The 16,341-nt window shown below is 35.3% G+C and overlaps 1 protein-coding gene across 1 annotated transcript; it reads right to left on the reverse strand.

The window, feature by feature from the left end:
* Positions 1–3,618: 3,618 nt before the first annotated feature.
* On the reverse strand, positions 3,619–4,292 carry LOC149254767 (uncharacterized). The gene has a single exon (XM_089457098.1). It carries the CDS (start codon positions 4,089–4,091, stop codon positions 3,858–3,860), a length of 234 nt encoding a protein of 77 aa, XP_089313224.1. The 5' UTR covers positions 4,092–4,292; the 3' UTR covers positions 3,619–3,857.
* Positions 4,293–16,341: the final 12,049 nt, after the last annotated feature.

The raw sequence follows: 16,341 nt of genomic DNA on the forward strand, positions 1-16,341 counted from the left end.
CTGGACAAGAAAAGAATCCTCTACTGTAAGTCCCAGGGAGTTTAACCTTGCTGCAAGATTAGTCATCTCTATAATGTGCTCTTGCATAGTTCGCGACCCATCAAACTTCATGGTCGTGAGTTCTGCCATAAGAGTACCAGCGAGTGACTTATCAGCTGAACGAAAACGCTCTTCCACAAACTGCATATATTCCTTAGCACTTTCTGTTTGTGGAATTGTTGACTTGATGTTGTTAGCAACAGTCATCTTAATAAACATAAGGCTCAATCTGTTACTGCGTTCCCATGCTTTATGGTGTGATTTTTCTGCCTCAGTACTATCTTTTGTAAGAGCAGCAGGTTTATCCTCAAGGAGTGCCAAGTCAAGATCCTGAACTCCTAAATGGAAATTGACTTGTTCTCTCCATTCAGAAAAATTAACACCAGTGAACAATGTAACAGATGAAGCATGTGTATTCATGGTAACTCCTGCAAATTAAAAATGAAATCACTATAAGCTCATAACTAACGCTATTCAGATGTAGACATAATAGTATAATATAGCACTCCTTTGGGTAGATACTATCTTATACTTAACATAATTAAATACCAAAACATAAGCAGGTAATAAATATATTCAATCAAATAGAACTGACATCTTTGGATGATCAATATTTATTTAATCAAAATATCTATTAAACCTCATCATGTCAACTAGTTATAGAACAAGACTTTCCTTTGGGTAAGTTCTCAGGTTCTATCATTAGTGACGCCAGTTTTAATTGGTATTTTTATAACTGGCAATTTCTATCAATAATCGTTATGTCACTTATGCACTAAATGATTATTCTGATTTTGACCACTTTGGTGATTAACAAAATCATAAATCTCATGTGCATAAATGATTTATAACACATACTTGATGCGAAACAACATTCTGATTTTGACCACTTTGGTGATTAACAAAATCATAAATCTCATGTGCATAAATAATTTATAGCACATACCTTATGCAAAACAATCAGTCATAGAGCAATTACTTTTATGCCCAAATTTCAAATTCAATCGAAACTGTAACTTTCCTACAGGAGTTCTACTCAACTCTGTACAAAAAATGATTGCTTTGTTAGTCTTCTTACAGTGCACAAATTTGACTATCTACCAGGATTCAATAACTTATATTCACCGCATATTCATTCCAACATACACAGCGAACACACAATGATGCGGCAATTTTCTAGGTGACCTGGATCCATCATTATATGGCATCTCGAAAATACAAAGAGCATCGAAACCCAAGGATCACCGCGGAGCATAATTCAGAGTTCTAGTCCAAGCAAGAATTTGTGCAATGTATGGAAGCTAAAGGTTCCGACGTTATGGTTATGTGACATGCAATAGGGTTGTGACAACCGAACAATGATACAGTTCCAAGGATGAGTTTTCCTTCGAGGCGATGATTGTCAAATTAAATTGAGCGTGCTCCGGGCTATCAAACGAATTACAATGGAGAAGCTCAAGGCAATGACCACCTTAGTGACATGATAAGAGACAGTAACACGCGCACTGATCTATTCAACAGAGCACGGTGTATGGCGACCTCTGTAGCGAACAAATGACTGGCGCAACGGCTGTTCTCAAGCTAATCCTTATTGAACTCGGATGGGAGCTCATAAACAAATACTGCAAGGACTATCCTCATCGAATGGACATACACGCACTCGTATGCAGAAGATAACTATAAAAATTCAAGTCATTTCCTTGATGGGTGAATGTCGAAACATACATTAGCGATACGCTGCTGTTACCAGGCAAGACTCTTTGGAATCGACTTTAGCTGTTACTATGAATGGGAGAATACCGGGTGGACACAAGAAGGCGTGAATTCTCAAAGCCATTTGGAAAACAGAAATGAGGAAGCAACCAGTTGATGAGAAATCCTTTCCTCAAACATGAAAATTCATAGTGTTAAAATCAAACGAAGGAAACCCATTGTTGGGAACAATCAAAAAGCCGTTTAGGGTTTGGCGTGCTCTGATACATACAGAACAACATTGATACCATTCATGAAACCCCACAATTTCCCGAAGGCTCAATCACATGAGTAAAGCACAAAACAGATCAATTGCAATCATAGGAAATATTCAGTTATTGATTTGCTCTGATACCAAATGTAAAATTTCCATTAACTTACAGCCCAAAGATTATCAATACCAAATATTTGACTAACAAACCTAATATGATCTTTGTTTAAGATGACATACCTTGATTAACAGCGGAAGAAGTAATGGCTGCCATCTTCTCTCTTCTGTCTTCTGTCTTCTTCTCAGAATTCGGTTTCTCTCCTCTTGCCCTCACTTCCTTTATGCGTTTCTTGATGGAGAAGAATGCGACTCTTGTGTGTGGGAGAGAGAGGACCCAATCCTTTATATATTATTTAACTCTAATATGGTACGTCCATCATATACCAATTCAACGCTTAAGATCTAATGCTTTAGATTAGAAACTGCTTTAAGATAAGATCTAAAAGCTTTAAGATTAGTTCGGGTCACATTAAGATTAGAAATTGCTTTAACGTTAAAAAGCAATGAGCCTTTTGCTGTTTCTAATAGCAGTTTCTAACATAAAATTCTCCATCAACATTCCATTATTTCCACGTGTATTGTTCACTATATTAACGGATAAACTTGTCTCTCATATATTAGTGATGTTTTCCAACTCATGACTCGTGAACAAATATGATAATAATTTAGTAGTATTTAGAGATGACATCATTGGAAAAAAATATTTTATAGCATGAAGATGATGTTTTTTTATTGCTTAAAAATAAACAATGTGAGGTTATTTTAGTAAAGTTAGGATACAATGTTTTGATTTAGTAAAATATGAGTTTTATGAATTTTGAGTTAAGATGGTGGTTTAATTTAGTTCAAAATGATCCATGGCTGGCAAATGTCATTTTGTTTGACTTTTTTGAATGAAATTTTTTTACTTGGAATGTTTTAGGAAAAAAATGGATAAGAAGGTTTTCCATTCTATTTTTCAAGCTGTGAACAGTTAATTTATTAGCTATTTATTTATTTTTTTCCTTCCTATGAAGATTAATTGGAAATAGGTTTTGTCAATTTTAAAATTAAAAAGTTGATGGTTTGGGAACTGTGTTGAAAAACGTTTGTGACTTTGGGTTTAGAGATTTAATTTTTCTATTTTAATTCCCTGATGTTTGTGATGTGCAACATTAATTCAGAGATAAACACATTTCTTTTTCACAATGGTTAGGAAGATTTAATGATAATTTTAGGTGAGATGACTATGTTTGAATAATCCTGAAAAAAGGATTTTATGTACAGCTAAACAAGACTAGACTTATTTAAAAAACATCAAAACTAGAAATTAAGAGGTTAATTTCCCAAAAGTGCATTGCAGTTAAAAAGCCTAAATCCTCTGCTGCGCCAGCCATAAGTCGAAATTTCCAAAATGGATGTTGCACAAAATTGTGGATCTGGAAGATATTAATAATTTTATGGCCTGATAATTAAACCCGAACTTAATCTTCAAATAATGCCAATCATACAGATGTCAGTGGAAATGAGCCTAACCATTCAGAACACAAATCCATGCATTTCTAAACATATTTTCGTAATTTCGTAAGAGTAAAAAATATATTACAGATTTGGGTAATTACAGAAGAAGCAGTCCGTTACAGGGATTATACAGATCACGCATCGATTCCCATAAACAGCTCCGTGATTTTCAAGACTTCCAATTACAGAGGAATAAGTCCGTTACAGGGATTATCCAGATCACGCATCGATTCCCAGAAACAGCGCCCTGATTTTCAAGACTTCCAAAAAGATTACGGGACTGCAGAGAAAACCTTTAAAACTCCGCTGACTCAAATCTTTCATTATCGCCCTCCGCCCTGAAGCCACTGACAACAGGAAAAGTAGGGCAAAGGCCATCCAGGAGCTCGCCATTACTGAGACTGCGCTCTTCTGCGATTGGCCGCAGTGTTTTCTCCAAGGGCCGCCGTCTTCCCACACATACTCTCCGAGAAGGGGCGATTTCTAGCCACTTCCTATCAGTTGTTACCGTCGTCTTCGGAATCGCCATTACCAGACTCACTTTGCAGGGAGAATACAATCTTGAAACGAAAACCCTAAGGACAGCACCTGGGCAAACTGCAATCCGGGACGAATTAGAGTGCTTTAGTAAAGTGAAAATCGGTTGCAAGCCAGAGGAGCTAAATCAGATACGAATTCTTGCGCTGTGATTCCTGATGATGAGTGTGTTATGGTGTGGATTTAAAGGGCAGATGGGTTGCTTCGATTTAACGCTTCTCCAAAACTCCTTCCTACGCAGTTTCGCTGGATCTTGGATGCCGTGTGGGCACCTCTAGAAGCTTCTCAGGAATATTCCTACCCACCGCAAAGAACAGGCACCAGGCATGTTCGGAACGTCAAGTGTGTTGTCCTTTTCAGTAGGATATGCAGTTGTCTATAATGCGACTTTTTGGAAGCCTTTCCGGTGGGTTTTTCCGGTCAAAATCCGGCAGCAATTTATTGGAATCGCAAGTTTGATAGCTAGTTTCTGCACAATCAAAGCATCCCAGGGGTTTTCCAGGGTGCTGAATCCAAATATGCAGTTAAAAAACCATTTTAACTGCAACAAATCAAGATTTAACCTCAATTTCTTCCGCCGGATTCCGTCACCGGAATCTCCAAAAAGTCGCATTATAGACAACTCCGTAGGATATATCTGATAAATTTGATGTGTTTGCTTCAACAGATTCGGCGCATGTGGTCTCAAAACAGATTTGGAACGTGAAAAACGATGCGCATCTGTCGTTCTACATATACACGTCGCTGCATTGTGATGCAAATGCCAATTGTGTGGTTGGTTTTATTCAACGGTGCAGCTTTATGATTGGAGTCCCAAAATGTCAAGAACTATAAACACCTCCATCAACAAGTCCTATATCGCCAATTGTTTTCTTCCACGCCCTTGCTTTATCACACAACTTTATTTTCTTTTCGGATTAATGATTTGACGTTAGTCTTTTCTCCATTTGTCTTTTATGATGAATGTCCTCACAACATTAATGTTGTTCTTACATCCCCTCTATGGAGGGTTGGGTGAAGATGTTAACAAGGAGTGGTGGAAAAATCTCTCCACCCATCGCAAGCACATTAATGTAGAAGGTATTGGTATTAACCTATAATAATATTAGTAGATAATATTTACAGTGTACACACCTCCATCAACTATCCTCTATCTCCAAGTGTATTCTTCCACACCCTTGCTTTATCACACAGCTTTATTTTCTTTTCATATTAATGATTTGACCTTAATCTTTTCCCATTTGTCTTTTATGATGAATGTCCTCACAACATTAATGTTGTTGTCTTACATCCCCTCTATGGAGGGTTGGGTGAAGATGTTAACAAGGAGTGGTGGAAAAATCTCTCGATCCATTGCAAGCACATTAATGTAGAATGTAGGGGTATTAACCTATAATAATATTAGGAGATAATATTTATAGCAAAGTTTTATTGTGCTCTTAAAACTAAAGGGCAAACGAAAGGTTATTATCAAAAAAATTAGAATACTTATGCGGTAAAATGGTATTAGAATATTTTTGAGGTAAAATTGTATTAGTAATAATATTGTTGAGTTGAAATTGTATTTCTAATTTGTGGATATTTTTTGTACCGTGGTTCAAAGGGAGTTTTTCAAAGTTTTATTCATTTCTGATTTTAATTTAGAGATGTTTTTTATAAATTTTATAGAAATTTTAACAAATAAATTTAAAGAAAAATTATATTTAAAATGAAGTATTAATTTTAAAATAAAATGTTTTTATTAATTTTTGTGGAAATTTTTTCTATTAAGGGATATTATATGTATGTGGTCTTATTATAAGTGATGCAATTAGTACAAATTCTAGCACATTACTATAACATGTGGAAGGATACATGTTAACTATTCAATATATTGTTTAGTAATGCTAGCAAGAAATTTTTCAATTGTTCTTTATTCTTTCAAAAAAAATTAGTCAAAAATAACTTGATTGTCTCTTTTGGACTGTCAAACTCTTTAATGGAAAACTTTACTCTAGATATTACATTAAATACATTAGAGTTGAAAGCGGAGTAATCTATTATTGTGAGTGTTGTGCACGATATTTGGATGTTTATGGTAGCAAATGTTATTATTATATATGGATGATTAACTCTTCACTAATCATCCCTAGCCAATGGGGTTTCCTTTGGTGGCTAATTGTTGATGAATTGCATCTTAGTATGTGTTGTACTCTTTTCTAGCAATTATTAAACTTAGCATTGCATACTAACTACCCTCTTACTAGACTTGGGTGTTTTATATGGTTGGGTGGACTCTTTTTGGAATAGTCATTGATTAGATATTTACTTGGTTTGAGAGGTGTAATAATGAATATATCTTTCATAACTTGTTATGAGTATCTTTAGTTGATATGATATCAATATAATTAGAAACATTATGATGTGTTGATACTTTAGTCTAGTTGATAGGATATGGTACTCTCCATTTACCATCCCCTTATACTTGCTTTTACTAAGGGTTGAGTATGATGATTCAATTACCTACTTTTTTTATAGGGACTAATATTTTCTAATTAATCAATTATATCATTAAAGCTTTTTCATAATAGTTTGATTATAAAAGGGCCCACGCCAAACTGAAAGTACCTAACATATGCCGCAACAAGAGCACCCATGACGAGCCAAAGATCTTGTTTATACCCCTCCCATGATAACCCCAACTCTTGGAATCAAAGTGCTTCTCTTACTCATAGAGTCTCAAGTCATGCAACTGCCATGCCCTCCTGCAACACCATGAACACAGAGACCTCAGAGAGCACCTTCTAAAATTCTATACATACATATGCATTCTTAGCTAAGACGTTTGAGATTTATTTTAAATATATATATATAATTAAATTAATGTTAAATCTCAAACGTATTTTCTTAGTTAACGTTTAATTTTTTAATTAAATTGAAATCCTCCTCATATATATATATATAATATATATATCCTCAATCGGTTTTTAAAACATTCCGTTATTTTTTCCACGTGTATTCTTCCCTATTTTAGGGAATAACGTTGTCACCCGAGTCCCATATATTAACGGAGAAGTTTTCCAACAACTCATGACCGAGTAACAAATATGATAATAAGAAAATAATTTAGAGATGGTCAATCCATACTTGGGCCATGATTGTAAGGTGATGTGTGTAATGTTGACCTTTTAGAACCCACTTTCACACCAATTAAAGTTGTGCTTTCACACTAAAATCATTTGAGTTTCAAATTGAAAGTGAGCGTCCTCTCTCATTTATGTTGCACGTTACGATCGAGTAGTAATGGAGATCCTTTTAATCTCATTCATCATTGGATTAAAAGATTCAAGATGATTCCTTGGACATGGATATTTAATCTAAAACCTAATTTTTGGGATAGCGGTGCAGTTAGCTTTTTAGGCGAAATTTTTTAATTAAAATTAAGGGATAAATAAATCAATTTTATTATTTTTTATTTTTAATTAAAATTAAATATAATTCAAAAATTTTAATGTTATATAATAAAGAAAATAGCAACCATTTATCTTACGGTGTAAGTTAATATAGTTGAAATAATATTATATTTATATATTTAAATATATTAAGTATAATGATTTAAAAAAAATCTATTTTTTTTTTTTATAATTTAATTTTATAAAATATGTTTTTGAAAACGAAAAAAATAGTGGACTACCTCTATTTTTTTTAATTCTTAGTCTGTGGACATGTGTTCTACAAATGACCATTGCAAGTTGTTGTGTTTCAATATTATGTGATATGATAGCCCTTTGCTAAGACCTATCTCCACACATATTCTAGCAAAAGTGAAGACGTCTTTCTCTAATCTTTCTAGGTATTTTTTTTTTTAGTTTTCCCAAAGTGTTTCCAATATCTTCATGGACTTGCTCATGTTAGAAGGGAAGAGGGAGGTTTGCAAACTTCCCCCATAGTGGCATGATTGATATGACCATAGATGTGGCATCAAACTATGGGAACCAAGGGGTGATTATGTCGAAGAGCACTTTACAGCCCAATGGTGTGATGTAGAAAGTTTGTCAGCATTTTTACATGTAGGCTCAATATGCTCAATTTATATTAATATGTTCAATTTATAAGGCACAAAAAATTTGTAAACATCTATATGCGGGCCAAATTAACTAATAAGAAAAGGTTAAAAGTAATATAAAGCCCAATATGGGGAAGATGTTGTAGTGTCTATAAAAAGCTAAAAAAATAAAATTCAATTTGTTAATTGTAATTTTTTTTATTAATAAAATTACAAATAACATTTTAAATAAAAGAAAGTCATAATATACATACCAAATTAAAATATATAACATATAAGTAGTAGCTATAAGGTAAAATCCATTTTACTTGATAGATTAAAATAATGATTGTGTAATATACATAAATTTAATTAGTAAGCATATTAAAACTTTAATGCTGACGATAAACTTAAAATATAAAAATAAATTTAACCGAGGATATTCACACCCACTTTACTATGGATATTATTAACTTGTAAATAGACTTTGTTACAAAACCATGGGCATATACAATAGCTCATCAATACCACATGCCAAAAAACCATCTCTCATTTCAAAATCAAAATATTTTATAAATATTTTATTTCAATTTAATTTTATAACATTTTGTTAGTTAAATCTAAAAGAAAAAAATTATAGCTAATTGTGAGATATATCTAAACCCACTATCCCATTAAACCACATAAGATATAAATAGTAGCTATAAATTAAAATCCATTTTACCATATAAATTAAAATAATAATTTTGTAACCATATTTAAATTTCATTAATAAGCACATAAAAACTTAATACTTACAATATAGCAAACTTTTTAACCATGGATATTCATCCCACTTTACCATGGATATTATTAATTTGTAAATAGACTTTGCTACAATACCATGGGCCAATACCATTGCTCATCAATACCACATGCCCAAAAACCATCTCTTATTTCACAATCCAAATATTTTATCACTATAAGCCTATTTTCCACTCCATTATAGTTAAAGGATTCTTAAATCAACTTAACTTAGTTTCTATCTTGAATGCATTCATTTCCATCCTTTTTGTGCCTGTCTAGACAACCTATAGCCCCCAACCTTTTGTCTTCATGTATATCATTTCTCCATGCTAGTGTGCATCATGTCGCTCATTATTAAGACTGGATCTTTACATTTGCACCAAAAGTTTCTCCTTATATTCCAACAGCAAATAACACTTACAGACTCTAGTCTTTGCGAGTGACTGATACTTTAATTGCACTGAGCATGACACTACAGGCGCAATCTAGCATCATTCTTATGAAGAAGAGGAGAAGAGAATTCCGACTAATTTCTCAAGGACTAGAACAAATCAGATTGAATTTTATGAGGGACGTAGCCACTCATTTATAATATTCATATCCCTCGTCCGGCTATTACATGACTAGTGAGTGTCGGTTAAAAGTAAAGATTCGGGTGCAAGTGGACAACTTGCAATATCTCAACCCTTAAAGTCTTTCGACATATGGGGACAAAATCAAACACATTATTACGGGCCCACTACTGCTTCCTTTTTAAGCTGAGGGTCCACTACTTTATGTGCGAGAAGGTATACCATGCAGTTGAGGTATTCGAGCTTATGTTCAATACCAAATTCATAATCGTCTAACTAGACTACCCATTGCATGATGCGAACGTTAATAACAACAAGTTCACGGTTTGCTTTTATCATGCCCGATATGATTTTGAGATTGGTTCAGACCAAGAATTTAACAAGTTTTAAATAAACCCTGAAATGAGATATAGTTTTCTTGACTGCAAGTACTTCTTTATCGCTTGAAGGATAATTGAGTTCAGCTCCATGAAAGGTTCTTGTGGTGTAGGCACAAATCTCTTCAGTGTCATTTATGCATTCAAGAAGAATGCCTCCCCGTGCAGAATTTGATGCATATGTTTCAAGGACATAAAATCCTTCATCTGTCAAGAGCTTGAGAGGAGGAAGGTTCTGGACTTTCTCCTTGATGGATTTCACAGCCTCGGTCATGGCTTGATTCCATGGGATTGGTGCCTTCTTTAATCTTTGTTGCGGGAAAGCTATATCTTGGGCTTGTCCTTTATAGAAACATCTGATATAATCCAAACTGCCTAGGAATCGTTGTAGCTGGGTCTTGTCTAGGATTTACTCTAAAAAAATTTGCAGGTTTAGAAGAACATGATCTTGCAGTGCGATACTACCATTAGCAATCTTCAAACCTAAGAAACTTACATATGTTACTCCAATCCCAATCTTGGATTTTGACAAAGCTAATCCATGTTTAACACAATGCTCACAAAATATTTGGAGATGTTTCTGATGTTCTTGGATATTCTCGGAACATACAAGTAAATCATCTATGCATATAATTAACCAATATATGCCACAGAAAACATCTTCCATTCTTTTTTAAAATTCACCAGGAGCATTCTTTAAACCGAAAGGCTTTACCTTCCATTGATACTGTCCATGTGGGACAACAAAGGCCATTTTATAACGATCTTTAGCAGCTATTCCAATTTGGTAGAAACCTGATTTAAGATCAAACTTGATGAAGATGTTACATCCGTTCAGTTTTTGGAGAAGCGTTGCTTGATTTGGCAGAGGATATGCCATATTTTTTAACACTGCATTTAAGGGCTTGTAGTTGATCACCATGCGAGGTTGGCCTCTTTTGATCTTTGAATGCTTGTTGACATAGAATGCTCGACACGCCCATGGGCTCTTGGTTGGTTCGATTAGGCCCTTGTCTAAGAGATCTATAATCTCTTTCTGGCAGTAATCCAACTTGGTTGGACTCATCAGAGTAGCTGATGCTTTATGTGGTCTGATCTTTATATCATCTGCATATGGTTGATCGATCACATACTTTTCTTGTGCCCAAAAGGCATCAGGGATATCCGAAGTACATTGTTGGATATTCTTTTCAGAAATTTCTTTCAAATAATATTGATGATGAGTTGTGGCGAAAGAAATGATTCTTGCTTTTTTCTAGACTTATGTAGGCTTTAGATGTTCTAGTTTTTGCTTGCGAGGGACGAAGAATGTACAAGAAGTTTTGAGAGGAATCTATACAGACTTACGAGAAATAGTCATGGAAAATATGAGTTGGTGGTAGTCAATAGAAATGGGAGAACAACGAGTAAATAATTTAGAACCTAACATAATGTTGGTCGAGATGTGATCAAGTTCGAGGAATGTACATTGAACTGGATGGTCTTGGATGGACACAGGGAAATCAATTACCTGATGTGGGAGAGAAAACATTGAACCAGTGATGTTGGCACTGCCTTCCATTGATTTCTCCCAGTAGAAAGGGGGAATAGAAATATTGCGAGCTAAATTAAGTTGAGCGCCTAAATAAAGTAAACGATCTACAGAATATGGTTTGCAATTAGGAGGACAAAAGGTAAGAGGAATATATAATTTATGTCGATTGGCGAGAGAGAGATACTTCCCAGGATAAAGTGCAGACAAATCAGGGGAATTAGGCTGTTGGGCATAATCTGGTGCAAGAGAGATAAGGGAAGATTGTTTTGGACTGTCTAGAGCCCTAGTTGCTAGATGGTCGAAATCATCATCAGAGGATTCAACAACTTCTTTCTCGTGCTAATGCAATTGTGCTTTGAGCACCTGGATTTCTACGGAAAGGGATCTGATCTTTTCGTCCTTGTCATGGATTTGCATACGCATGGATGTGCCTCTGACAAGTTGTCGCTCTGGATGCTTGGCTGGATGGTCAACGTATAACTCAGTCGGATGCCGGTGGGAGGCAACAAAATAGGCTATCTCTTTCTCATTTTGTTTGGTCATCATCTGCTGGATGAATGAAGTTCTGGATGGTTTAAAGTGCTCATGGCGGCCTCGATTATTTTGATCTCATCATGAGTGTTCATGTGAAGATTTATGTTCCATGGTAGTGTTTGCCAGTGCTTTTGCCTCAAGTCTGCAAGCTTCTTATTAGGCATAGAAAACATACAAAAGCGGTAGGACTACAAACTATCTTCATGGTCAAAACTTCCATGGAAACCGTGTAACAACCCAGCTAAATTAATCCATTTTATAAAGTTTTAAAAACTTTATAATAAAACAAATGTGATGAAATTTAAGCAATAAATATGTTAAGTTTATAAATACAATTTAATTTATAAACATATATAAGTTAAAATTTTATAAAATATATAATTAAACTTTATAATATATATATTAAATTTACAAAATATATAATTGAATTTTATAATATAAATGTTATAAAGTGTATATAAATGGAACTTTATAAATATAAATGTTATAAAGTATATATAAAGGAACTTTTATAATATAAACGTTATAAAGTATATATAAATGGACTCATAAAAAAATACTATGCGAACCTACCTAAAGCTCATTACTGAAACCATTAACGAGGGCGCGTCCAACCAGTTGAGAATTTATAGCAGATCGGCTTTGCCAGGAAAGTAGCTGAGAGTTAAATTGCATGCGGAGGCATGTCAGGAGGAAGAAGAGCGGTGGCCGGAAGCAGGAGGGTGGCCACCGCCAAGCCTGCCATTATAAATCGTTAATCTGAACCGATGAAAGGGGGAAAAAACCAGAGAGGAGCAGCAGAGAACGAGAAGCATAAATTCACCAGGAGGAAACCGGGAGAAGGGAATTATCCATTGTAGAGCTTTAAGTGGTCTGAGGTTCTGGGCACGGAGGGACAGAGAGCTTCTGTGGAGAAGCTTTTTGGATTGAGAAGCTAGGTTGCTCAGTCTGGTTGGGTGGTATTGGCCTCCCGAAAAGCGGATCAAAACAGCCACGGCATCACCAGCAGCGGAATCGCCAGTTCAATAGCAGAATCAGCAATCAGCTAGCAGTTCAGGTAAGTGCAAATTACATTTCTATGCTTCCTGTTTTCCAGTTTATGAGTATTTACATGCTTCCTGTATTTCGAAATATTGGGCATTAGTTACCACAGTTCGATTGGGATGCCTCCATTTGAAGCTTTATATGGCAGACCATGCAGAACACCGTTAAGTTGGGACAGGTTAGAAGATCGAGTGATAATAGGACCAGAATTAATCCATGAAATGGAAGCGCAGGTCAGCCAGATTAGACAACGATTAAAGGAAGCACAGGATAGACAAAAGAGTTATGCTGATGCTCACCGATCTGATAGGAAATATGAAGTAGGGGACCAGGTCTTCGTCCACATCAAACCAAATAAAAGTACTATTCGATTCGGAAAAGGGACAAAGTTGTCACCCCGATTTATAGGACCATTTAAAGTCGTGGAAAGAGTTGGACCTGTTGCCTATCGTCTTGCCCTGCCACCCCACCTGCATAGAATTCATAATGTATTTCATGTTTCTGTATTAAGACATTATGTAGCTGATCTATCTCATAACATCCAGTGGAAAGAATTGCAGGTATCGGACGAGGGAGTCATAACGGTCGAACCTTTACGTATACTGGAATGTAGAGTTCGACAGTTAAGGAACCGTCTGGTGGACCAAGTTAAGGTCCAATGGGACAAGTATAGTCTTAGATCAGCAACTTGGGAGAATACAGAGGACATATGTCAGAGATACCCTAGTTTATGTCCATTTTGAAGAACTTTACGCTATGTTTAGTATATATTTACTTCACTACAATCAGGGACCCAAAAACATTTGAATGATTAAGGATAAACATGAAATTTTGTGGCATAATATATGTTTAAATTCCTGCTGGTACATGGATACCAAAATAATATGTGTTTAATTCTTACTGGTACATGGATACCAAAACAATATATGTGATTTATTTTACTAAATTATAAATGTTGAAGTAAAGTTAAGGCAGTTGAATAAGTTTTCTTCTGATAAAAATTAAGATATTATAGATCTGATTTATTTTATTGTTAGTATGATCAATAGGATAGAAATCAGGAAGTGAATACATCCTAAAGAAAAGACAGAATACATGCATAGAATATGACAAAATTATGTTATGCTGTAGTATCATATGTAAATAATACATAAGTTATTTTGAATATGCTGAGGCACATTTTACAAATGCATGGGTAAGTGTAAGATTGCAGATAAACTATGATTGCAGATAAATGATCCAATTTTCGGGATGACCACGTGATGACAGAACCTCAGATCAGTTAAAGCTCAAAGTGATTCTATGATAAGGTATTAGCCCAAATTTTACTGGGAGGGGTGGAGGTGTTACCCACCGTTTATCCTTCGAACCCTGGAGTCATGGGAGGACTGTGCGAGTCACGCTCCCCTAGACGTGTGATGATGACTGCCGGATGCCTACTGAGAATCAGGTCGGTATAACCGACGCTGTCACCTTAGAGTTATGAATGGTTAGATCAGTGAAACTGACGCCACGGCATACTCCAGTAGAGGACGGATAGGATGGGAGCGGAAGAGATTAGGAAGGATAGGATGATTTTTGAATAGCTTGGGGACCTGGATAGAAAAGGTCATGTCCATTAAAACCTTGACCCTAAAACTCTAAACTTCGGGACGAAACAACCCAGCTAAATTAATCCATTTTATAAAGTTTTAAAAACTTTATAATAAAACAAATGTGATGAAATTTAAGCAATAAATATGTTAAGTTTATAAATACAATTTAATTTATAAACATATATAAGTTAAAATTTTATAAAATATATAATTAAACTTTATAATATATATATTAAATTTACAAAATATATAATTGAATTTTATAATATAAATGTTATAAAGTGTATATAAATGGAACTTTATAAATATAAATGTTATAAAGTATATATAAATGGAACTTTTATAATATAAACGTTATAAAGTATATATAAATGGACTCATAAAAAAATACTATGCGAACCTACCTAAAACTCATTACTGAAACCATTAACGAGGGCGCGTCCAACCAGTTGAGAATTTATAGCAGAGCGACTTTGCCAGGAAAGTAGCTGAGAGTTAAATTGCATGCGGAGGCGTGTCAGGAGGAAGAAGAGCGGTGGTCGGAAGCAGGAGGGTGGCCACCGCCAAGCCTGCCATTATAAATCGTTAATCTGAACCGATGAAAGGGGGAAAAAAACCAAAGAGGAGCAGCAGAGAACGAGAAGCATAAATTCACCAGGAGGAAACCGGGAGAAGGGAATTATCCATTGTAGAGCTTTAAGTGGTCTGAGGTTCTGGGCACGGAGGGACAGAGAGCTTCTGTGGAGAAGCTTTCTGGATTGAGCAGCTAGGTTTCTCAGTCTGGTTGGGTGGTATTGGCCTCCCGAAAAGCGGATCAAAACAGCCACGGCATTACCAGCAGCAGAATCGCCAGTTCAATAGCAGAATCAACAATCAGCTAGCAGTTCAGGTAAGTGCAAATTACATTTTTATGCTTCCTGTTTTCCAGTTTATGAGTATTTACATGCTTCCTGTATTTCGAAATATTGGGCATTACAAACTGGGAACGAGGTTTCAATCTTCTTCTTCTACCTTGGAATCATCCTTTAGATAATAAATTTCTCTAGTAGGGTCTTCATCATAATCACAGTAGAACGGATCCCACATAGTAGGTTCTAAGGTATCTGTGAATAGAGTTGCTAGCTTTGGCTTCTATGCTTTTTGTGGACATTTGTTTGCCCAATGACCTTCCTTATTGAAAATAAAACATCAAACTAATTTATTCAGAGTCTTTCGGTATCGAAGGAATGGTCGTTTATTCTAGAAAGGATTATTTCTAGGCTGATATGGCTTCTTGTAAGTTTCTGGCTAAAACTTACTCTGAGGACCAATGTTTCTTGTGTTGATATTTGGATTTACAAGAGCATTTGGGGTCACGATTGAAGGGTCCCTTACCCCAGTTGGGCATCTGGCCAACTATTGTGCAAATCTTACAATGTTCTTCAATTACTTTCTTGATGTGGCCATGGACCATTACTAAGGTCATGACTGACAGAGAAAGATGTTTGTCTTCAAAATATTTGTTGATAGCGGTGGGAAGAACGCTAGGCATACTCTAGATATACCTCTTGAGGTATGTTGTATTAGCATGGGAATTGGATCGGATGAGCTAATCCTTCATTGCCTAACTCGTTAGACATATACAATTCACTGTAATGGTTTGGATCTTCCTCAATTGTAAGGTTGACAAATTGTGCACATAGAAAAATGAGCAACTGAACAACATGATTGTTATGGCTAAGGATGGTTTCTTGGGCTTCTGTGGAGGTGTAATGACACCATGTATGTGATAAGCCA

The sequence above is a fragment of the Pinus tabuliformis genome, chromosome 7, assembly GCF_031772625.1.
Source record: "Pinus tabuliformis cultivar Carrire ecotype Pingquan chromosome 7, CPIR1, whole genome shotgun sequence".
Classification (NCBI taxonomy): domain Eukaryota; kingdom Viridiplantae; phylum Streptophyta; class Pinopsida; order Pinales; family Pinaceae; genus Pinus; species Pinus tabuliformis.